Source organism: Drosophila tropicalis, unplaced genomic scaffold (assembly GCF_018151085.1).
Source record: "Drosophila tropicalis isolate 14030-0801.00 unplaced genomic scaffold, ASM1815108v1 contig_859, whole genome shotgun sequence".
Taxonomy (NCBI): domain Eukaryota; kingdom Metazoa; phylum Arthropoda; class Insecta; order Diptera; family Drosophilidae; genus Drosophila; species Drosophila tropicalis.
Window position 1 is genome coordinate 6,307,402 of NW_027173353.1, and position 25,628 is coordinate 6,333,029.

The 25,628-nt window shown below is 37.1% G+C and overlaps 1 protein-coding gene across 1 annotated transcript; it reads left to right on the plus strand.

Moving 5' to 3' along the window:
* Positions 1-7,266: 7,266 nt before the first annotated feature.
* ppk15 (pickpocket 15) lies at positions 7,267-8,928 on the plus strand. The gene is made up of 5 exons (XM_068296594.1): positions 7,267-7,349; positions 7,443-7,667; positions 7,720-7,894; positions 7,948-8,633; positions 8,697-8,928. The coding sequence occupies exons 1-5, from the start codon at positions 7,267-7,269 to the stop codon at positions 8,926-8,928; spliced, it is 1,401 nt and encodes a 466-aa protein (XP_068152695.1).
* Positions 8,929-25,628: the final 16,700 nt, after the last annotated feature.

Sequence of the window (25,628 nt, forward strand, 5' to 3'; positions counted from 1 at the left end):
TTGTGGGTGATCAAGTGCTCTATTAAATTGATTGTAATACTTACCCTGAAGCAATCGAAATTTGATGAAGATTGAAAATTGAAGCTTCCAAGAGATGTTAAGTATTAATTGCTATGAAGCTTCTCAAATCCAAAGCTATTTACGTTCAATTTTCTTCCACTAAGTCTAGTACAGAGCCATTCATTCTGACGTCTGCCCCAAATCGGATATCTGGTAGTTTGCTCCATTTAGTCCCATTGTACTAGGTGAGTGGCATATTCCCAACATTTTTGGAAGGGCCAGATGCTGGGACTCGAAAATTTATAAATTTTTCACACTCAATAATGCAAAAATTTGCTGGCACAGGAGAAAAAACCCAACCGATGGAGTTTTTCTTTCGTTTTTCAGCTGCTCTTTTGCCTATGCGTAATGCGAAACGAAAAGAACAAAAAATACAAGGGAAACGGAAAAATTGGCAAGTTTTTTGGCATGCCAAACATTTGCGTGGCAGCAAGCAGATTCAGAGCCATAACCTTGCCAGTTAGCAGTCACCTGGTAATTGCCATTGGCGTCAGCGTTGGCGTTTGCATTGGATTTGGCTTCGCCGTTGGCGTTGGCGTTTGTTGAGCTGACGTTGACGCTGGGGCACGTTTCGATTTGCAGTCAATGAATGCGACTCGTAAAGTCGTGTAACACTGGTTTTTTTCCTCTTATTTTTTTGTTTTTGCCTTTGCTTTGTTGTTGCTTGTAATTTGCATTTCATGTTAGGCCACCCACACTGCAGCATTAGCACCAGTTGACTCAGTTTTCATTCATAAAACAAGCTCGGGTCTCTGGTTCAGGTGTTGAGTAACTCCTCCGCCTCATTTGGCATTCAAAGTGCAAGTGCATTCAAAAAGTTCAAGCGAAAGACGTGAAATCAATCAGTGAGAAAGATAGATAGATAGATAGATAGAAAGCGATTGAAAAGGCTTGAAGTGAATTTAATTGGGCGTGTGGAAATCTTTTTGTTAATTGCATGTTGAGCTGCACTTTTGTTGTGCGACAAAACATTTATCAACTCTCTGGCTCTCTGGGCTCTTTTATTGCTTGTTAATTGCCTAGCAGAAGCACAAACAGAGTCACGCCCATGCCATGCACCTGCCCATGCCATGACACGCCCACATTTCTGCATTTTCCTGCCATTTGCCTGGACTAAAGTGTTGCCGTGGCACTTGTGCTTGTGTGTCGTGGTTGAAAATGTGAATTCGGGCTTAGAGCCTGAATTTTGTGGTCAGAAAATCGTATGGAAATCCTATATTACGTAAGAAATGAAATCGTGTCAGTTTTTATTTGAAAATAGTTTTTCTACAAATATTCTAATTATGGGTTTTTCAAATAGTGTTTTTAATTTTAAAATAGTATTTGATCTATCAAAACCTTTTGGTCAAAACTCACGCCGTCATCTCTAAGGTGTTTGTCCACTATCCGGCAATGTTATTACCTGCTCGGATGGATATGCAACTAGAGCAAATGAGAATAGGTAGGTTGGCTAACCGATTCCCAAGCCATGTGAGCTGAAGGCGTGGCAAATTTTGTTGTAAGTGCAACATAAACAGAACGTTCTGTTTGGTTCTCTGCCAAGCCAGAAATGGTGACAAATAACTTGGATTGGGTCTACATCTACCCTAACGTTTGCTGGAATCCCTACCCTACCCCACCCTACGTTTCCCACCAAACACAGTCATCATTTTGTATTGCATTCTGAAAGTGCGTTTGTGTGGGTGACTGTCTGTGTGTGTGTGTATATGTGAGAGGAAGCTATGTTGATTAATTGAAATTTAATGAAAAGATTTATGTGGTTGCATTATTAAAAGAGAGCAAAACCATCAAGACCCTGAGAACGGGAGAGATAGAAGCGGGGAAAGAAGTAGATACAAATGCATACAGATTTTTGGTCTAATTGCCTGCTGGCCTTTAATGATGTGTTTGTGTGTGTGTGGCTTTAAGGAAAAGTACTTACGTAAATTTGTAAAGTAAAAGTTAGAAATTGAAATCAAACTTGAGTTTACTTGCCGTAAATGATGACTAAAATGAATTAAATATTAAATTTGGTTACCCACATTAATTAATAAAATTCTTTGTCAATATTCATTAAGTGTAAAGACTCCACATAGAATTGCCTTCGATTATTTGCAATTGTGCATTTGGAAAGTATTTGATACCCTGAAGGATAATAATTTGATACAATTTGGCTTCTCTTATATAAATTGATCAGCAATCGCGGAACAAGCTTTTAGTATCTATATTTAGATAAGTTGAGTGTTCTCCAGATATTTGCATTACATACTTTAATCAGAATTCAATCGAATAATTTCTTCATGGCTTACAAGTCTCAAGTATTGTCTAATGGTGGCCTCATATCGATCTCCAACTCCAACCCTGTTTATTTGGTATGCAAACCGCATTTTGTGACTGCATTTTGTGTGCCTGCGTCTCTAAGGTCGTTTATCATTTAATAAGCCTTGTCAAAAAAGACAATTTCTATAACTCATTACGTCTGACTGCTGCTCTATATTAAGCAAATACTTAGGTTTCACTCTTCACCCGCACGTTCCTTATCTATTGCCCACACTCACATCTAATTAATATTCTTCAGTGATTATTGCAGCAAGATTTATGCGGCAATATGTAAAATATTTCTTCTTTGTTTTTTTTTTCTTCTTTTTATTTTGTTTTCTGGCGTCACTTCTCATTGTTTTCTTCAACAACAAATTGCAATTGCAGCAGTTTATGCATATTAATTTCCCAAGCAGCTGACGTAGACAATGTTTCTGTTGCTGGTGCTCTTGTGTTGCTGTGGTTTGGCACGAGCTGCAATTGCAGCTACTTGAGTTCACCGCATCTCTGACAACAGCAGCAGCAACAACAACAGCAACAACTGGAACAATGCACTTTCAAATGATAATTGTTACAAGTTTTATTGCTGATATTTGCAGCAACTGTTGCCGATTTGCCACTGTTGTTGCTGCTGCTGGTGGTAGTTGCCGCTGTTAGTACTCTTTCCGGCAGCAACATTGTGGCCTGTCTGGTTTGCTGTTATGATTATGGCATTGTTATTGGTTTTTTATTGTTTTTGCATTTGTTTTGTCTTCTTGTGTCTTTGCTTACTTTAAGGCTTTAAACGTTTGCATATATTTATTGTAGTTGTCGCAGAATCCTATGGAAAATAGTACCCGCTGAGTACAAACATTAATGCCATTCAGCCAATTGTTTATGTGTTCAGACCTTACAATAATTTGTCTCCCTTATCATACCCCATATAAATAGGCTCAAATGGATGTTTTGGGATTCTTGAAATCAGTTTCGAAATTGGCAGTTGAAAGATAAAGATTGATAGATAGATCCTTATTATTCAATGACCTTTGTAACTAAAACTGATGTTGTTGACATCATGAGACATTAGAATTGAAATTAGTACTAAAATTCATTTCATATCATATCATCACTTAATAGAGGATAACTTTCGGTCGACTCTTGGACGCATTTACATTGGTTTTTGCTTTTTTATGCATTATTTTTGTTGGCCCATGCAAAAGTAAAAACATTTTGTGTTCGTCACGCCCCCCCACCGCCTCTTCACTTACACAAAAGCGTGGCACTTGAACATGAGGTTTTTTGTTTGTTGTTTTTTTTTTTCTGTGTTTGATTTTTATTTATTTTGGTTGTCCACTTTTATTGTTTTGTGGTCTGCATATTATATTTGGGCAATTCGTGTTTAATAATTTTGTTTTTTGTTCGTTTTTATTTATTTTGCTCAATTTGGTTTTTTGGTCTACCTTATATTATTTTGGTTGGTTTGTATTGATTTTCAATTTAAAGTTTTTTTTTTTTTGCTCTGCCCGAATTGGCTGTGTGATTCTTTATGTGAGTTCAATTCAATGGCAAAAAAGTCACATTTTAATGGCTGAGAGTTGAAGGCTCTAAGAGGCAAAAGTTTTTCAATATATTCTATGCATATTTATTTAAACAAAATGTAAAAGTTAAAGCACGTATGTGTTTACACACACACACACACACACACATACATACATATATTGAATGAATGTCAGAGGCTGTCGCCGCTGCCACGGCTGTCTTTAATGGCATTTCAAAAGTTAAGATGGGCAAATCCATATTTGCTTGAGGCAAAATGGGCCTACATAAGCACAAGGACTTCATAATCGATTGGAATGAACCTTTTTTTATTTCCAAAAATAAAGATTTTTATTGACTCTTGTTGAGTTTATTTTAAAATAGAGAGAATAATGCCTTTAAATACTTAATTCACTTATCGTTTTGGCAGAAATTAGTTAACTACTTATTCCAACTTATTAGTTGGTATTCGCTCAATGTTGCCTACATTATCATTATCTAAATATAATCTTTAAACTCATTTGGCATACGCAATTAATTGAACCAACTGCAAGATATTCGCATCTATACAAATAATTATATGCAGATATTCATGTTTGTATGTATGTACTCTGATATTTTAGATGAACAACTTTGTATGCGACGTGTCGCCAAGCAGTTTTCAGCTAATTGACACTCAACATGGCTTCAAGTATTTTGAAGTTAATTGTGTGTCGATGTCAACTCTTAACACCTACCTCCAAGCCACCCCCCATCAGCCCCATCCACTGACACTCACTCCTTTTTTTCTGCAGCAAGTATCTATCGGCTACCGAATTCCGCCATTCAATACACATGTTTGTTGAATATTCTGTTTTGTCCAGTATTTAAATTGCCTTGTCGTTTGTTTAGTTGTTGCCGTTGTCAATGGATGTTATTGGTTACGGCTTCGCTGCAGTTGACATTTTATCGTTACACCTGCAATTTTTCTATTGCCACGCACATAACAAATACCAAAACCCCGAAAGTCAAAACTAACTAAACAATAAAAAAAAGAGAAAACAAAGCTGAACTCCCTAAACAATTAAATAGAATTAAGTTAGCTACGAAAACATTGATTTAAAATCTTGAATCAGGCTGACGTTTGTATACTCTAACTAACTTTGATCAGCAATAATCATTTACAAAGTAATATATATTTACCTTTAAAAATTGATCTTTTATAGTTAACACCAATGATTTGAAGTAAGAAAAATATAGATAAAGACATGGAAATAACTTGGCTAATCAAATGCCTCCATGTAATCCTTGTTATATCCTGCAAATGGCATTGTAATCTTCTAGTTAATACAAAGTGTGAGAGGAATGGCAACTTAAGCAGCTTAAGTAAGTAACTTTTTCATAAAAGCAAGTCAATTAAAATGCATTATTTTTACTTGAATATTGATAAAATAAATGAATAAAATGAAGACAAGCCGCAAGAAATTGCTGTTCGTAATAAAAATTCTTTCCTAATGGCAACAGGAAAGAATTGAGTTGTAAAATTGAAGTTTTCTTATGTTTGAAATGCTAAAAGGTTTTTTTTTTTTGCTTGCTGGCCTCTGTCATGTCGATTGGAAATATTGATAAAAATTGCACAAATTAAAAGATGTTAGTGCTAAAATAACTTCAACGTGTTGTTTTGTATCCCATTGAATTTAATACTTGAATACTTTAATAAAAAAGGCTGGCAGAGAATAGAATATCAATTAGGTAAATGTTTTTTTACTACTACATACATGCTTCAGTTTGGCCAAAGTTTATGTCTTGAATGTGGATTAGTGTTAAAAACCACAAAACCACACTTCAATTGAATATGCACTGTGGACTGGACTTTGGCTAACCATAACGAATTCCGCACTGATTTCATACCCAAATGAATCATGGCAAATGGCATGGCATGTCATGGCTCATTGTTTTCCACTAAATTTGCCGTGTGCTGTGCGATTACGAAAATTTTCCTGCATGTTTAGACGCATAAATAATTAAAATGTTCCCATTAGTTTTCTCGCTCTCTCTCCCTCTCACTCTCTCTCTCTCTCTCTAATTCATTTCTACGTGTCTCCTATTTGCTCAGTCATGTTGCCAGCTCAAATTTCAATGAGCACTCTAATTGTTTTTAAGTGTTTTTCCAGGCTGAAACAACAACAACATCAACAACAACAACAATTCACTGCAACGCAAATGAGCCGTAATTGCATAATTCTAATTTAGCGTCAAGTTCTAAGCACCAAAAACATGTTGTCTACAATTTATGCATATCCATGGGTATGTGTACGTACATGGGCGTGACAGAGGAGGATAATAGAATATATACCAACTTATATATACAACTTATAGTGGCAACATCTTGGATTAACAACTTCAAACGAGTCTTTTGGTCTAAAAACTGAGTTTAAAAAAGGGATTAAATTTAATTTAAATTTATAGGTAAAACGATTTGAATGTGTTCTTCTTTTGAAATAATAAATTCAAGAAGCCTAACTTAATTAATTATAACTACTTTTTGCTAATACTTCTTCTTGATTTGTGAGATTTTAGACTTCAAAAAACTCCTCCTTGAAATACTCTTCTAAAGCCGTAGTTTTGAACTAATTTACTAAGTCATAAGCGGACATCTACGTGTCCTTTTTTGATATGGCTTGGCATATACTTGTGTAGGTGTTTCTAAAACATTGGACTGCATTTTACCTTACTTTACTTGATACTTCAGTGTTAGTTTTATATTACTGTGTTCTTTAAACAGCCAAGCAACCATTAGTGAGTTAAACTAGGTGGGCTAGAAATACTTAGGAAGTGGGTGAGATTTGGCTACAGGTAATAAATTATATATTTTGTTAATAATAAAAATTGACCCACTTTTAGAGAACTTGATCTTGAAACAAAACTTTAATCCTATGCATTTGGACTATTTTGCATATTTGAGTGTATGTATGTTTCAATATATATATTTATAAGCGTCTGTATGTGTGTTTGGGTAAGCTTAAATCCGCATTGCGACACCTGTACAAAGCAAATACCAATTAAAGGCTTTTCACATGCAGAACCACGTCGGTGGGCTGGGTTCACAGGCACCTTGGAAATACTTTGCAATGGCGGCAAACAAATTTACACACATAGTGTGAGTGTGCGTGTGTGTGTGAGGGAGTGAGTGAGAGTGGGTGTCGTGTGCAAGCTACAGACCATTTAAATGGCCTGTCCTTAATGTGTAGCCGAAACAGTTGCCTGGCGATCGGCTTATTGAACGACCACGGTGAGAAGGAAAACCAGAACGAGTTACCAACTATCCAACCAAGCATTATTATGAGCAAGTCAAACAAAGGGAACGAGGAAACGACAAGACTTATTGCTGCTGACCAGCGAACCAAGACCGTCATGGCCTGGAAATTTGTAGCCTACTTAAAAGATTACTGCAGCAATTGCACCTTGGCCGGCTTTAACTATATAGCCAATCACAAGTAAACTTGTTTTTCCATTTTATTTTGGTTGTTTTATAATTATGAAAATAATCTTTAACCTTTACTTCATTCCTATCACACCAACCCACGCAGTTTGCATCCAACGGAAAGGATATTCTGGTTACTGTGTGTCTTACTTTCGGCCATGGGCTGCTATCATTTAATAAGCGAATACCAACGCGATTTCCCGATACGTGCTGTAAGCATTGTCTATGAGAGTTTACCTCCGTTCGCCAAATGGAAATTTCCCACAGTGAGTGTCTGTGAAATTGTGTATAAATATGATCTGGGTCGAGATGTTGTAGAATATGTCAAAGGGTATGATAACAAATTAAATGAGAAAAACATAAATTTTAATGAGTACTTGCAGTCTTGGCACCGATGAAAATGGTGAATACAATTATGATGTGGAAACGTATATATCCCTAATGTTCTTCCCCTATCAATATCACGAGGGGACAATCAAATCACACTGCTATCCGTACGAGAAGTGCGACGAATGTTCAAAATGCCCGAGAAATGATTATAGAAAAATGGTCCTTATGGTAAGACATATTCCTATTACTCTTTTATATTTAATAGATTGATTTATTCATAGTTTGGAGCCAACTGCACAGATATGTTTATCGAGTGTAAGCTATCCAATAAGATATTCGACTGTTGCAAATATTTTCTCCCATTGATCACACCTTTCGGACGATGTTTTATGCTCAATTCGTTGCAAAATAACAGGCGAAATTCCGAGCATTGGTTGCCCATGATTTTGGATCCAGCCACACAGATAGCAAAGATGCAATTGCTGACTCATCGACCAATGCAAATAACCCTACACAACGAAGAGGATATACCGCATACGGCATTATCTGGGGTAGGAGTTAGTATTAGTGATCCGGGGCAGCATAAAACCCTCCATTTTCAAATGGAGGCCATGGAAAATGATCCGGATGTACACGAAATCGATCCACTAGCGAGAAATTGTTATTTTACCGAAGAGGTGCCAGCGACAAGTGTGTACAGAGCATACAGTTTCACAGCCTGCATCAGTGATTGTGCCAGACGCTTTCAAATGGAGATCTGCAATTGCTCGTCGTATACCATGAATCCGTTTGGAGATCCACGTTATCCCGACTGCGATTACAATGGAAATTTGTGTTTGGAAAGTAATTCGATTGTTAAGCCAGATGCCAAGCTGTTGCTCAACTATAAGAAGGCCAAAAAGAAATGCTATTGTTTGCCCTCGTGCAGTGAGGGTGATTTGAAAACCATTTATGAATCGGTATCAGAGTGAGTATGAGATAACATTTCTATTGCTAATGTGATGATGTGGGTTTAAAAAACCTCTTACAGCTTTAATTCCAGTAGCAAAGCTCGTAATGTCACATTGGCCATGCCAGTTTGGCCAACCGATCAATATCGACGACAGGCTCTGCGCACTCGTCTGGACGTTGTCGTCACCATGGGTGGAATGCTTGGCCTATTTCTCGGTGCCAGTATACTGAGCGCCATCGAATTTATCTACTATTTCACTTTGCGAGCGGCTAATACTCTAAGGATGGCTAAAGCATCTGTTCAGAAATAAGCAATTTCTAAGATAAATTTATGAATTTGTCTAAATGCATTCAATTTTTTAGTTAAATTAAGTAGAAAAGTTTTCTATGACCTCACTCATTCGCTTTGGTCACATGTATCGTATGCGCAATTTTAAATTTTTATTAAATATTTGTTGGCTCTCCGGTCACTGCAATGCGCATTAAAAATGCAACCGTGGCATGCCATCAGGATGCCAAGGATACCAGAATGGTGAAGGAAAGAGAGACAGAGAGAGAGAGAGAGAGAGATTGACAAAGTGAGAAAGAGAAAGCGAGCAAGAGAAACGAAAATCAATGAAACTCACAATTTTTCGCCAAGTCAGAGACCCAACGGCAATTGCATTTCTCTAGTTTCTTCTCGTCTGCATCCTCCTTTGTTGCTGCCATTTCCTGCTGCTCCGACTCCAATTGCTGTCCATTTAGCACTTTGGCACTCAACTCGGCTTCAGGCTTAATGTGAGAATTTCATTTGCAATGTTTTTAAATATTTAAAAGTCCCAGAAACAATAGAATGAGTTTTCCCAAAAGTAGGCTCTCACACTTGGTTAGAGAAATGTAATCACATTAATTTCTTGTCTCTCCTCTTATTCGGTCAACCAAAAAGCACAAAACAAATGAAGCAAGTAAGTCGACTCGTCGACTTGGGTATACCATACACCTGGTGAAACAAATATTTCTTATTTCGAAGACCAAATGTATGTCTATTAAATTGTTTTTACATGTCTTATACTATGTGCTATCTCGCTCACTCTACAAACACACGAGCACTCTAGCGCCGCTACTAGCCAACGTCCAATTCTGGCCTTGTGGACCGCGTAGTAAAATACGTTCATACGCATATTTTACATGTTTCTAGTCCGATTTCAATAAAATTTGGTAGTTTGGTAGAAATAGATAAGATAAATTAGTCTGCCAAATTTAAATGCGATAGTCAAAAAACTAAAGGAGGAAATCGGTTTTTTCTAAATTATGGAGGCGGAAGTGGGCGTGGCAAAATGTGAAAATATCTAAATTCTCCGCGCATACTATGCCAGTATACATACTAAATTTGGTGACTTTAGCTTTGTTAGTTTTTGATAAAATCAGTTTTGTTTAATTTGCGGGGGCGGAAGTGGGCGTGGCAAAATGTTTAAATAGCCAATATCTGCGCGTCTATTAAGCTAGTCTACATACTAAATTTGATGTCGGTAGCTATCATAGTTTTGAAGGAAATCACTTTTATGTAAATTCCGGGGGCGGAAGGGGGCGTGGCAAAAAGTTTAAACAATTAGTTTCTGCGCGCTAACTAAACGAGCATATAAACCAAATTTGATGTCTCTAGCTATTATACTTTTTGAGAAAAACAGTTTTGTGTGATTCCTGGGGGCGTAAGGGGGCGTGGCAAAAAGTTTGAACAGTTAATTTCTGCGCACTAACTAATCGGGTATACAAACTAAATTTGATGTCTCTAGCTGTCATACTTTTTAAGAAAAACAGTTTTATGTGATTCCTGGGGGCGTAAGGGGGCGTGGCCGAAATTCCAAATTACTCTGAACATGTGCATACTACACGAGTATACATACCAAATTTGGTGGCTCTAGCTCTTATAGTCTCCGAGATCTGCGTGTTCATACGGACGGACGGACGGACGGACGGACGGACGGACGGACGGACGGACGGACGGACGGACAGACGGACGGACAGACGGACATGGCTAGATCGACTCGGCTGTTGATCCTGATCAAGAATATATATACTTTATAGGGTCGGAGAAGCTTCCTTCTGCCTGTTACATACATTTTGGCGACTTTAATATACCATTTCACCCTATGGGTGTATGGTATAAAAACCAAACAAAAAACCCAAACAAAGGTTAATTAATTATGCGCTACACCAATTAAGGAGTTGGCCAAATGGGCATATGCTTTTAAGCTGATGGCCAAATATAATTTATTTACTTTAAAATGCAAACAAAACAAGATGAAAACATTTTCATTTAGTATATTTTGATATTTTGTTTTTTAAAGAGTTTTGCAAATGTTTGATTTATTACATTATACAAGTACTTTTTTCAATTAATAAATTAAATGTTTTATTCTTACTTTAAATTACCCAACTTTAAGTGTAGAGGATTTACATGCGGTTTCATTCCGAAAGGCAGAACCCATAAGAAATAAGCCAAAAATTTTCAAGAAACGGGAAAAATCTTTTTGGCTGCCACAAAGTAAGAAAAACTCTGCTTTTGCCTCACACAAAAGGTCATAAATAATGCTCTCATATTTTTATATTTGTGTACACTTAGAGAAAAGGTTAAAAATTTTCAAAAACCGTCTAAAGAAAATAAAAATAAAAATGAAGCTTATACTTGACAAAGTTCTTTAACTAAAAAACAAAAAGAGGCCATATTCTTCCTGTTTGATCTTTACCTGGTTGTATATAGGTACATTTATATTAAGCAAAATGGAAGCTAAAATCACTTTTTATACGGATTCTTTTCTTCATGTGTGGTACTTATTCACTTTTATTTTCATTCGGAGAGGAAAAAAAGAATCGCTTTATTTTCATTTCACTTTGGTTAGATGGTTGAACTTTTTGTTTTGCCTTTTACTTTTATGCATTCATATTCGCATTCGCATTCACATTCACATTCATAGTTATTCATATTTGTGTTGTGTATTTATGATGGAAATCCAACGTTTATTCACTCAAAGCAGGTCCTAAGTGCAACATCAGCGGCAAGTGAAAGTGTCCAGCAGAAAGGTTGTTTGTTGTTTTGGCTGTTTTGTGCTTTCATTTTGTTCCTTCCTTTCTGATTCGCATTTTTTCAGTTTCATATCATTTATCAAGCTCAGCGGGTGGGTATGGGGTGTGTAAGTTGGGCGTGAGTTGGGTATGAAAAGGGAAGAAGAAAAAGTAACATTTTTGTCATGTTAAACTGTCAGAGTGCGCATTTAGTCATTACTTATATTCTCGCCTCCCCCCGTTCACAGCCCCTCGTCTTTCTCTACTTCTTCTTCATATGCTTTCGTAACAGTCAGTCTCATGCAAATGCAACATACAATACACAGAGACGGAAGGACACACCTATACTTACATACAAAAACGCATACACACACAAACTGATACTCGCACATGTCACACTCAGTGTGCGAAATGTAATTAAAAGTTACCCATGCCAGTCTGCGGTTGAGTTTTTCTGTTTTTCCGTTTTCCTTTTGCCCGTTCGCTGTTCTGTACCGTTCCTTTCTCTAGATTTTCTAGCCATTAGCATAACGCTCAAAAGTATGCTATACATATGTATATAGATATGTACATATACACGCTTAATGCAACAACCAACACACATACACACACACACAACGCCGCATTGTCATTTATCACTATGTTAATTATGATGTTTTATTACCCTGACAGTTTCTATAAAGCCCTGATTTTGGCCTCACACACAGCCGACAAAACGCAGCATGTGGTAGCAACGAGGCCAACTTAAATCATTTGCCAACGGGCATTTGCATTTAAATGCAAATTCATATTAAGCACATGCATATAAAAAACCGATTTTTATTCATCATAATATTTTCCGGTCAGTGATTTACGTGGCGCCAAAATATAATTAAAAATTCAAAATAACTTTATTAAAATTGCATGCAGTCCACGTGCTCGATGAAACTAAAGAAACGAGTGAAAGAAAATGCAATGCAATTTCTATTTGAATTGGCAATGGAATTGAGGCAAATGGTTTAAATTGAGTAAGCAGTCGAAGGGTGAAATTGAAAGGAAAATGCAAAAAGTATAGAATAGGATAGGATAGGAGAAAGGTAACTATTTTTCAATTACCTTTTTCGCACGCACGTTTGCTTAGCATTTCCCTTGTGCATCAGACAGGTTCTTTGCATTTGGTATACCCTGTAAAATGATCAAATAAAAAGAATACTAAGCTCATGTTATTGTTGTGTATCAATTGATTAATTTTAATCTAAGCAACAGAGGTTAAAGTCTTGAATTGGACTACATTTCGATTTAAATTTCAGTCTCACAGCAATAAATTAATTCTTATTCATATTCAATTTAAAAATTTGGTTCAATGAGTGACAGACCTTCAGAATGTTTTCTCTTGACGTAACAGTGACTTATCGTAAGTAGTGAAGGGTATCTTAAGGCTGTTTGAGTCTCTTGTTGATTTCTATTGGAAAGCCAATGCAAGACTGGCAAGTCGAAAATCGAATTGAGTTGTCTGAACAGCTTTGTTTTTTTTTTCCATCCGTTTGTTGTTAACTAAAACTAAAGCATTCTTAAGATATCCTATACAGGAAAACTCAGGGATGCTGCGAAGAGTTTGCTGGATGCGATTCTTTTTTTTTTTTTGTATTTAAGTTTTTAACACATTTGATTTTTTAACTACATAGATTTAAGATCGTTAAAGGGAAAATTGTTGATTTTTTCAACTTTTTTCATTCATCTCATTGCTTGACTGTGAAGAGTGGTTTGTTAGTACATAGTAGTTTTTCAATCAGCCTTGCCTACAGGAGCAGGAGATGAAAAACACCAAAGTTCTATTCTCTCTCTTTCTTTCCCTCGATCTTTCCGAGTAAAAGTGTTAACAATTGCCTTTTCTTGACAAAGTCTATTTCTTTTTAAATTTCCCCTAAGCGGAAATCTATTTAAATTGAATTCTATTCAAGGTAAAGTGGATCTGTATTTACATCTGTATGTGTGAGTGTGAAATGCATGTGTGTGTAGTTGTGGATGCATCTTTGGGCCAGAGTGAAGTTCTGGGTAAAAGTTTTGCAGACTTTACGCATTGAGAATTATATTAAATCCTTGGCTGATATTTCCATTTCAATGGATAATCATTATGAGTGGAAGCTATAGTTGCAGCAGCTGTTTCTGTTGCTGACGGCATTTTGCTGCCCCTGCCCATTGTTGTTGGATTCTCAGCACTCACACACACACACACGAATAGAGATACTTGTAGATATTTATGCATATTATGCATTTTTCACACATTCATGTAGCTTTTGATTGTGCTCACTAGGTAGGTGTAAATACTTGCCTCTGGCATTTCACAATGTTGCACAACAACAATAAGTGAGCCAGCAGTTCGTATGAGTAATATTTATTTATTCACGCTCTTCTTTTGTCTGCCTTGATGCACACTCAGAGACACACACACACACCGATGGAGTAGAGTGAAAGGATTTTCAGCATATGCCAAGCATAAACATAAGCAGGAAATTCATTTTTCATTTGTTTGTACAAAGTTTTCAAAACTCTCAATCTCTCTCTCTCTCTTCTTAGCTCAGAAGAAGATGCTTCTACTTCTGCATCTGGTTTTGCTAGACGCCGCTGTTTGCATTATAAATATTCATCATACGCCATCATGCCCAAACGGAGCACTTATTATACTCAAATTAAGGCAGAGCAAAACGGGTTTTTTTCTCTATATTTTTCTTTTCTTGTTAGAAGTTACCCTTCTCTTCTCTATGAATATGTTGATGAAGGTTGCCAAAAAAAAAGGAATAGAAAAAGGAGCATAATCATAGGCGAAAGCGTACTTGAAATTCCAACTAGGGGGCCAAAAATGCATTGCAACTTGCCTGCTTTAGGTTGCCAGGTTCGACGGCCTCTCTAGCTTTTAAGGTTCATGCCAGCGTTAAATATCAGCTGTTAAACACACACACACACACACACACACACACACACACACACACGAATCCTCATATGCAAATATATGTAATGGTAAGTGATGTAGCCAGCTTCATGCTTTGGGTATCCTTGAGACGAAGCCAGCAAAAGTGCGCGACTTGTTTTGGCAAGTGGCAAGTGCTTTGTGGGCCTCATTTTATATATGTACACACAGATAGTGCCTCTGATGCCTGTAAAAGAGGTAAGGATAAAAGAGTTGGCAAAAATTCTCATATGAATAACTTTGTCTATGACTTGCATGGCTTGTTATCTCTCTGTGACTATGATGGGCCAAGAATAAAGCCCATAAACTGCATACGAAGCGCAAGTGGTAGAAAGGGTGCAACCATACAAAGGAAAATATGGCTCAACATGGAAAATAAAGTCTCCTTATTTTAACTTATTATCTTAACATTAAAATGGCAAGCAACTTTATAAGTTTAATTTAGTGACAACCACCAAAAGTTAATCATTTCTATCGGTGTAAAACTAAATGTGAATGATAAAACTCTTGAAAAAAAATGGAAAAAAAGCGACTAAAAATCGAGGAAAACTTCGAGGTATTTCCGTAGTTTGATTTTAAATTGAAAGACAAATTGTATTTTACCTATGATTTTCGTTAGTTTTACCTAATTTTATCTTTTTATCACAAAGTGTTGTGGTTTTTCCTTTTTTCTCATTTCCGGGCTCAAAACATTTTGTGGCTCATTAATCGCCATCCCTGCCGCCATCTGCATGGCCATTTTCACGAAAATATTGTCACACCACATAAACAAAGTCAGGAGATACGGCTAGAAAGAGATAGAAGGCAGAAGTAATCTTATCGCCACGACTATTAACACAGCAATCAAAAAAAAGAAAAGAAAAACGCAGAAAGCCAAGTTAAGGCCAAGTATACACGTGGCCATTTTGTTTTGCAGGCATTCGGCAGGACGCTCTTGTTGCCAGAGTTATCAGTGTCAAGCCGGGTCCCATCATCAGGCTGTAAACTACACAGAACGATTCAAATCCAAACAAAACAACCACGAGAAATGCCAGCACGTTCTTACCTTGGTCCATAAACCAAGCATAAGAGACGAAAATCCCTGACAGGTTCTAGGATCAGCAAGTATCCTGCTCGGCATTTATAGTGAGCTGAGCTGAGCGGCTCGAAAATAAACGCAAAAAAAGTGGTTTTTAGGCCTTAAATTGGTTGTCCAATTTATGTGCTCCCCTTGGGTAAATGTGAGTCAAATATACACACAGAGAGAGTAAGAAAGAGAGAGAGAGAGAGAGAGCGAAGAACACGAAAGAAAGAGTAACAGAGAATTTGTTGTAGTGATTTGGTTGTTTGGCCTTTTATTCCTCTTTCTTCTTTTTAACTTTGCCTTATGCCAGATTGGTAACTAACAAAAAAAGAGAGAGACTAGAAAAAGAGTGAGTGCTGCTGATAGCTGCCTTGTACAAAACTTTTGGGATTAGAAATGATTTCTTATGGCCCACAGTCTGTGGGATGCCTTCGTCTTTTGATTTATGTTGACATGCTGTGGTTGTTGCTGCTTGTTCCTTGTATTTGTTGTAACCATCATCATTGCTGTTATTGTTTTTGTTGTCGTTGGGCCATGTACACGCCTCAATGGTCAGGTGGTTGGTTGGTCGAACAAAAAACACAACCAACCAAAGAAAAAAATATATGTGAGAGAAAGACCTAACCAAACATTTCTTGGCAAACACTTGGCCATTTTTCATGGGGTTCATTTCATTTGAGTTGCTTTTTATTGCCAGCCAAGAAGACTCAACTCAAATATACAGTGAATGCACTATATAAGCTTCGGGCCTTTACATTACTCTAAGGAAAAATTAATCATCAATATCGACTCATGAATCTGTTCATACATTTTCTTTGCATAGGTTTTTATTAAGTGTTGCATACTTTTAGGCCTTCAGATTTTGGTTTCTTTCTTTGTTAAATAAGATCTTTATCTAAATGATTCCCAGCTGATTTCCAGGTTCACAACATTTAGTTAACTTAGGTATTCACATTTCTTTAGCAGTCACTGTGCTTCAAGTTTTATGGGGCTTACGTTTTTGCGGCTTTTTGGTAATTTTTGTCACACAACCGAACCAAAGTGAATTGCGCTCAAGCGACCGCCAACTTAAAATGGGCAACCGGAACTCAGCAACATTGTTGCCAATCGCTTCGTCCTGAGAAGTTCCTTCTTCTACTTGTCGCCGGTGTTGTTGTTGTTGTTGTTGCTGATGCTGTTGTTGTTGTTGTCAATCGCAACCGCATTACATGTCAATTACCGTATACTAAACTGTAAGAGAACTTATGCCAAGTGCGTCCTGTGTGTGTGGCCAGTGCAATGCCACCACTTGTGATGGCTGAGTTCCTTTACTCAATTCAACTCAACTCAACTCGATTCACTTCTTCCGCTTTTTCACTTTAGCAAAAGAAAGAAAACCAAAAGGAAAAAATAAGAAAAATAAGGGAAAAGGAAAATGTGCTGCCACATGAGTTTAATTTATGGGAGTCGCAGCTATTTTGGCTGCCAAAGCGGAAGTGTGCTGCCTGTCAATAAGGATTGGATTGGCAGTCCACAGAATGCGGCCTGGCTGGATCAACCTTGCCCTGCCATTTTATTTTCTCTACCCACACCCATCTCACACGACCCCACCTCAACCCACAATACCCTCCCGCCAGTTGGGAAAGCTCTACCACCATTTTTTGATAGAGATTGACAAATGTGTGCGTGTTGGTGACTTTTAAAAAATGTTTAAGCTCCACACACAGAAAATATAAAAAGTGAAATGAAACGTACTAAAGTTGTGGTTTGCCAAATAAGGACCAACAAGAAGAGGAAACGGAAAAAATGGCAAAGAGGATGGCAAAATACAGAAAAAGTGGAAAAATCAACCCGTAAATAATGCGCAAAATTTGTTAAAAGGACAAGCGTAATAAATCCTTTCAATGGCACACAATTTCTTGATAACTTTTTAGTGTTTGATATTTGTTTCCTTCTAAGCCTTTTTTTTTTCTTTTGGTAAAAAGCTTAGGACTAGTGTTTAGCGTAGAAGTTACATATGAAATTTCCTGTAAGTACCCAATATGAAATATGTATATTGAGTTTATCAACTGGTTAATGGTAACCTATACATTAATGTTTCTCCGAATGGTGCACACGTCGTTTCAAGTTTTTGCAAGTTGTTGAACAAACGAAAAAAAAAAAAAACCTAATGCATCTATCTGATGGCTGCCAATTTCATTCAACATTCAAAACCCTTCCATGCTGAGAGCGCTTTGGAGCTGCCAGTCCATCATCGTCAGCGTCATCACTGGAGCATACCATCTGAGCCAGAGGTAAGCCACTGATGCATGCAATTTGAACTCCCTTTCCCACAAGAACCTCAAAAATACCTACATAAAAAAAAGAGAGGAAAATGTGGATGTAAGTGAAAATAGTAAAAAGCAGAGCCGCAGAAATCTGGTTCGAATTTTCGTGAGTGGCCAACTAACTGGGTTAGCTAACTAACTAACTGACGCTCTAATGCATAATTTGTCTGAACTTTTTGCCTACGACGATCCACAAGAGGCCATTTGGACACTCACTAGGAGGCGTTCAAGCTTAGCTGTGGCTTTGTCCAGGTGTGTTAAGTGCAGTGGGTAAGCTTCTAAAACCCTCTCATCCTTCCAAAATAAAAGTTTTGCCATTGAATTTTATTCCATTTCATTCATTTTGCGGCTTTGCTCTCAGGGATATGTTCATTTGATTTGAATGCGAATGAGAGGCACTAACGAAAAAGGCATAAAAGTTTCTACTACATGAACTTTTGCCTCAGAATCACGGGTAGTGAAGTGTTTGTGCGGGGCAGTGAGGGGCATATTAAAAACTCAGTTTTGCCATAAACTCAGGTGAACACAGACACTAATCTGAGATTTCCAGAGTTCTCAGATGTTTGACAAAACTCTTTCGTCTCCATCTACCTTTCTGTCTCTCTCTTTCTCTTTCTCTGTCTCTGTCTCTCTGTTCATCCTGCTAACCCTATACCTACCTTAATTTATGCGTATTTAATAGAGTTTTTATTGTTGTTTGCAGTTCTCAATGAAAGTTCTTTCTCTTTGGTTGTAGTTTTGATTGAATATTTATACGTATGTCCTTGTATGAGTTGGTGTGTGGGTGTGTTTGTGTGTGTCAATGGAAGTAATGCGGTTGTCTGTGTCTGTGTGTGTGGTTAAATTTGACTATGAAAATGTTGGTTTACCCACAACTTGTTTAACAATTTAACTAATGGTTTTTCACATGAACACTTTCAATTTGATTACATCTATTATTTATACTATTGAAAATAAATTTAAAGTCCAAGTAATTGTCAGGTTTTATAATCTCTATGCATTGTAAGGTTAATCGAGCCAAACAAACTCATTCATTTAGTTTAATTTCAGTGGCAATTTGGAAATGATATCTCGTAAGCGTATTTAAATACACTAATTAATTCTAAATCAATTATTGATTAAGTTGTTATTGATAAATAATAAAAGCTTGACTAGATTGACCAGACATTATTGACCTTAAGTAAAGTAATTTAATATTCGTAAAATTCAGCCTTTGCTTTGAAATATTTGTGTTTTCAACTTTTGGGGAAATAAAATGGAATACTTTAATCGTAGAATTTCAATTTCATGTGTCATTAGATGCTTTCTTATCTCTCAAATGCCACAGCTAAGCGCATGTAATCCCTGGGTGTGTAATTGAAAATTGGCAAATCTCACAACGTGTAGGCCAACATCATATCTAGTAATGTGATGTTGTACTCATTATGGTAACATTCTCTATTAACCTGCCTGTCCCATTCACCCCCGACTCACACGAGTGTGTGTGTGGGCGGAATGTCAAGTTACTTTACGCGTAAAATGGAAATTAGGAAAATGCGTAAGGAAAAATTAAATTTCCTCTGTGCAAATATTTGAAACTAATTATGCCCAATAGAGTCAAAGTGCGGCAAGAGCTGAAGTTACTGCTGCTGCTGCTGTTGCTGCTGTGACTCTGGCACGTTGTACATCCGTTCGTGATTCAGGGTGCCTTCCGTTGCTGCTAATGCTGTTGCTGTCTTATCCTTGTTGCTCAGGTGACGATGATGCTATGCAGGATGCTTACGGCATTAGTTGTTGAAGGTAGGAAGAGGCAGTAGGACAGTAGGCCCCAGAACAGAAGCGCGGCCAAGACGAGTGAGGCCAAGTTTTGAGTTATAAACAAAATACGCGTGACTTCCTTTTGGAGCCATTAAAGCGGCATATCCGCTGGCACATACACGAGTATGTCTCCCTTTCTCTCCCTCTCTCTCTCTCTCTCTCTATCTTCCTAACTGTTTGTGTGCGTGTGTTCCCTTGAATGATGAGCCAAGTCAGGTAACGCGAAGCACAACAAAACAAAAAGACCAAAACAAAATAACAAAAAAAGAAGATATGGATTTAAATTGTTGATTAGTGCAAGGATAACATCAACAAGAACAAAAACGTTGCCCGCATCCAACGCCATGAACCTCTCCCCATCTTCGAACCTGTATATGAATTTTGAAAAATAATCATTATAATGACAGGCATTGTTATGAAAATTCGAATGGAAAAGGCAGAAACTACGACACAAACAAGCTGAAAAGCAATTTGTACCCAAGTCCTTGACTCACTCTCCACTCGACACTCCCCACTCCTATCTGTAACACCCACTGCCATGGCATTTTCCCCATGTTCACTCCTTGCCATTCTCATTCCATATCTATGTTTTGTGTGCGTGTATTTGCCATGCATTATACTTAAGCTTTATGTTACTTATGCGCTTAATACAGAAAAAAAAGGAAAATAAAGGCAAGACAACAAAAAGCAAACTCGCATTGTTTTTTGGTTGTTTTTAAAAATTTCATGAACTCGTTGAAAACGTGTGAAAAGAAAATTATGATGGTGAAGGTGAAGATGGTAATCCTGTTTTGTGTGCCAGATCAAAGCGAGTCAGCCAACTCAATTGTGCGGGGGTCTCAGTGCAAGGATAAGGCCAGGACCCCATAGCCACCACCAACTACCAAATCCAAGTCTGGGGCCTAAGCAAAGTTCGCTAAAAATGAATTATTAGCGTTACGCAAAATAAAAAAAAAAAAAAAAACAGCGCCGAAATGGAAAATGTTGGCAGTCGGCCGTTATGTTGAAATTGCAACCAAACCGAAAGGCAACCGTCGCTTTTTCATTTCATCCATTTGTTGTTGCTCTTGTTAAGAATTATGGCTGTAAGAAATGAAAATGTTGCCTTGTCTTGGGGGTAGCAGGAGGCTTTTGGGGTTTTTAGTCTTTGGGGTTTGCACACTCCACCAGATGCCCTAACACAATATACCAAGAAAAAATCAACCAGAATGGATACAACAAAAATAAAACTCCAAAACAAAAACACAAGAAACTTTTTTCGTCTACTGAAAAAAAAAAACACAATTGTTGATTTTTTTTTTTGTTTTTTGCTGTTGGAAAAGTTAAGTGCATTTCTGGTAATCCAATAAAATTGCCTTTGACATTTGCTTTGTGCTGGGGGAACGAGTTCTTTTCGAGTGCTTAGAATGATAAAACGACAAATGAAATGAAACAAAGGAATAAAATAAGAGGCGACTTTTATCAGTGAAGTGAAACCAAAATGACAGACCGTATCAGTTTCAAATCTTTATCAGTTCGAGAGCAGACAATCAATCGATAGATAATAAGTTTGAATAATATAATATTCTATATCTATCTGAAAGCCATTAGCCAGCTATAGGCTCTTCTAGGAGAGTCTTCAACTTAACTTTAACTGAACAATTCAGTCATAACACAAATACAATTCTTGCAATCAGGTTTCTATTCCTAAGATTTGGGTAATAAGCATTTGAATCAATTTGACAAATTTCACTTTCTCTCTCTAGAACAACTTATTTAAAAAACTTCTGAACGTTTTTCTTTAGAACAGGCCTTCAGATCAACAACTTACACTTCACTTTACTTGTTAAGCCTGGCTTAGCTCTGAGCGACAACAAAAAACGATAACAATATTAAGGATATTCATCTAATTGATCTTATACTAAATGAATCGCATTAACAGTTATGAAATTCATAAGTTAAATACAAACTTATGAGCAGATGCGAATAAATTCTATATTGTATTCCATTTAGAATAAGTTATGTTCAAATTTCGGAGTATACAGTTTGCCATTATTCTAAAATCGAGAACGAAATATAAATCATACGCAGTGTATACAAGCTTCACATCTGTGTATGAGCCTGTGTGGTGGGAAGTAGGTAGCAAATACAAGTGAAAATGTTGATGATGTCATTAACTAAATTGAATTTGGAGAAAACACGCACACACAGGCTCACACACACACACACACACACACAGCGTAATGTAGACAAAAAGTCTTGACATAATTTCTAATTTTCCACCCGAAGTTGCAATGCATTTGAGAAATATGTTTGTTGTTGTTTTTGTTGTTGCTGCTATTGTAGTAAGTCAGTTTACTTAATAAGTTTACATAGCGAATGCAAAAAGTGTCAATTCAGAGCTGAGAGAATTCACGCTTTTAGACTGCCAAAAAATTGCAACGCCTTAGCATCTCATTCGCCTGTCCCCTTCCCGGCCCATAATCATTATCATCATCAACCACTTGCGTCTCCGTCTTCCGGCTAAGTCTCGTACAAGTTAAATTTTAAGAGAAACAACATGGAAATTGAGTAAAATAAAAAAATATTGGGAAATTTCATATAAAGAGCGCATGTGTCGGAGCTCGAAACACAAAAGAGAGTGAACTAGAGAGAGAGAGAGTTAAAGAAGGAGAGACCTTCGTCCATTCGTTTGTTAGCCGAGTAACGTTACCAAGTTTACTGGTTTCTGTGTCAGTCGGTTAGCAGTCAATGTGCCACGCGGCTGTTGCCGATGCCTGCAAATTAAAACCGCTCATGTCCTGCGATGCGGTGAAGTGGAGTGGTGGAGTGCTCTGATGGTGGGACTGTCGATGGGGACGGCGGGGGGTATGAGAAACTGTCGCATATTAATGACACGCTAGGCAAATGTGTCATTTTGACATTTTAACAGTCTGTCATGCAGTCACCAAACCACGCTATTTATATAAATATTCACAAACACATGAGACCAGACCAAGAGGCTGCAGCAAGGACAAAGCCAGAAGACAGAAAAAAATTTACTGGAAAAACGGGGAAAACTAAATGTGTGCCATTTGCTTATCACACAGACAGATAGGCGGACATACATATAGATATAGTATATATCTTTTTATATATAATGTATTAAAAATAAAAAAACAACAACACAGGCTGACAGTTTTGTGGCGTTCACACAGATTTGTCATGCATGGATTTATAGTTTTGGTTGGGCTGCCTCATCGTTCCCTTTTTCCATTCCCCATTTTGTTTGTTGCTTTTGTTTTGGTTGTGTATTCCTTATAACAGACAGCTACATGTAATTGTTGTGCAAATGGATTAAAAAGGCATTTGTCAAGCGTTCGCTGCTGGCTGGCTGGTGTGAATGACTGCACAAAGGCGAAGGACCAGTCCAAGGACCTGCTATCTTAACAGACTCATTGTGCCTTTAAATTATATTAAATAACAATTGAAATGTCCATAGTACCTATATTTTTCTTTGCATAAACAAAGGATAAATACATTTCGCAGTAAACACAATTGGTGAATCTTTTAAAGGCCATGGAAAGTGGCTAATTTTTATAAAAACCATAGGGTCAAGTGATTTTTTTTTTTAACTTTTCTTATCTATTGTCAACGTTAAAAAGGGTTTTATTTCAAAATTCGAATGTTCGCGAAAGAACAGAATACTAAGTAGACTAACATTCATAGGCTAATATGACAATCGTGTCCAAAGTTCCTATGGGAGCCATATAATATAGTAACCTGATCTGGATAAACTTTGGCACAGTCATAAGTAGCTATGCTAGACTGGGAAATGTAAATTTGTATGACGATTACGTCGAAAGTAACGAAGTCGAAGTGTCAAAAGCTTGGTTGTTATATGATATAGTCATCGGATCTTATGATAGTAGTGGTCCGATCCGACTGAATCCGAGATATACAAACTGTGCAGTATATTATATAGAGTTCTTAATATTGAAACTGATTTGATAATAAACACTTAAGTTCAGATAATTAAATGGGGGCCAATTCCCAAGAAGTCGAAAACACAATTTATGCAAACTTGTCTTATACTCTTAGCTAAGTGGCTAAGTTCATTGCTTAAGTAGGGATTTGGTTTTAGTGGCTTTAACACGCTTTCTCTGTAGTTATCCTTTGAGCTGCTTATCTAGAATTAGACTTAAGCGGCTAAAGAATAATTTTCACCTGCAAATGAATATGGCTACAGGGCAGATATTTATCCCATCCCCATATGTAGTTTATGTATATGAGTAAGTTCCTCTCACGATTTACAAACTTGTTCCATAATACGCGAGTACTCATTTTATTTACATTAGAATTTCACAAGTGGCTCACTTCCCCCTTTAGAACCATTAACACTATCAAAAACAGTTTAAATTCCAAACTCTCTTATCTATTATGTTCAAAATCTAGCCCCGTTGTGTATGCCTTCACCTTTGCGCATTAATTTGAACAGATGCTTTGACCGCTTTTAGATTTTCGAAAACTTTATTTTATTCAAAAGCCTTGAAACTGAGATGGGCCGCGTTTTGGTTTGTGGCTTATCGCTAATTGTGACCACAGAAAAGGCAATGTGCCAAGGTCCAGGGACCTTCACTGTTAATTGCTCTTCCCTTCTCTTCGCCCAGCAAGCTTTAAAATTATGCACTCAGGTTCTCGGTTCTCAGTTCTCAGTCCGCAGTTTTCAGCCTGTTGTACCTACATTTCAAATTTTTTCTTTGTGCTTTCTGTTTTGCCAGCCGCCTAATTTGAAATTAATTTAAGCGGCCGCATCGAGAGCAAACGGTGAAGGAGCAGTAGGCATTGGGATCTTTGCCTTATCTGGCTAATTAATTTATTTTACAAGTCCTTGGGGTTGAGCCTGCGGGTATACTTTGGGTCTGGCTACGGTGCTAATGCGTATTAGTTATAAATTCATAACTCTTCCATTAAGCTAAAGTTGAAGCATATTTTTGGATCGCTTTGCTCTGCCTTGCTTGGCATTGCACGTGATTCTCCTCTCTGTTGTTGGCCATAAAGTGCAGTGAAAAAAAAAAAAAAAAAACGACGACGAAAACACAAACAAAATTTGAGGCGCCAAATGAAAAACAAGAACCCAAACAAAATGTCCAGCGTCAAAAGGCAAACGCAACAAAACAACAAAAAAGAAACCAGCAACAAAATAATGAAAGCAAAAAGGCAGCAAAAAATAACAAAACAACAAAAAAAAAAAAAACGCTAAAGGACATAGAAACTAACTAACTAAAGGCACAGACAGGACGTGGTGGACGTACACAGTGAGAATGGACGGCATGATAACTCAGCGCCCAGTCGAGGCCGACAGCATAAACTAGCACCTGGCTAGGTCATGGGGTGTTGTGGGTGGTGCTGGCTCTGACTCTCACTCTGCCTCTCGGTCGCTTTGTTTGCCGAAAGTGCCAAAACACTAATTTACTTTAGTTTTTTTCCTCTACATATTTCTGCTCTTCCTCTTCGCTGTTTGACTACACTTGCACAAATTTTGAAGCTTAAAATGGCAAAGGTATGAACTAGCATTAATTTTTTAGCCAACTGAAAAATGTTGTTAAAAGGACTACTAAAACCACAAAATAAATATCAGCTTGTTGAAACTATTTATGTTCCTATACAGTTTGAAGTTCTATATATATATATAGATTAAAATAGGTTGATTTATAGTTAAAAGTTTGTAATTCTATATAATATTTTCACATGTCTCGCCTATGTCAGTTTCTTAGATACATTTATTTCGGAATTATCGGAATTATCTCGGCAAACATTTTTATCATAAAAAGTTAAAGAATTTTCCATCGCTTTCTTTCAAAAAGTTGAATCTATTTTAAAAAACATAAACAATAT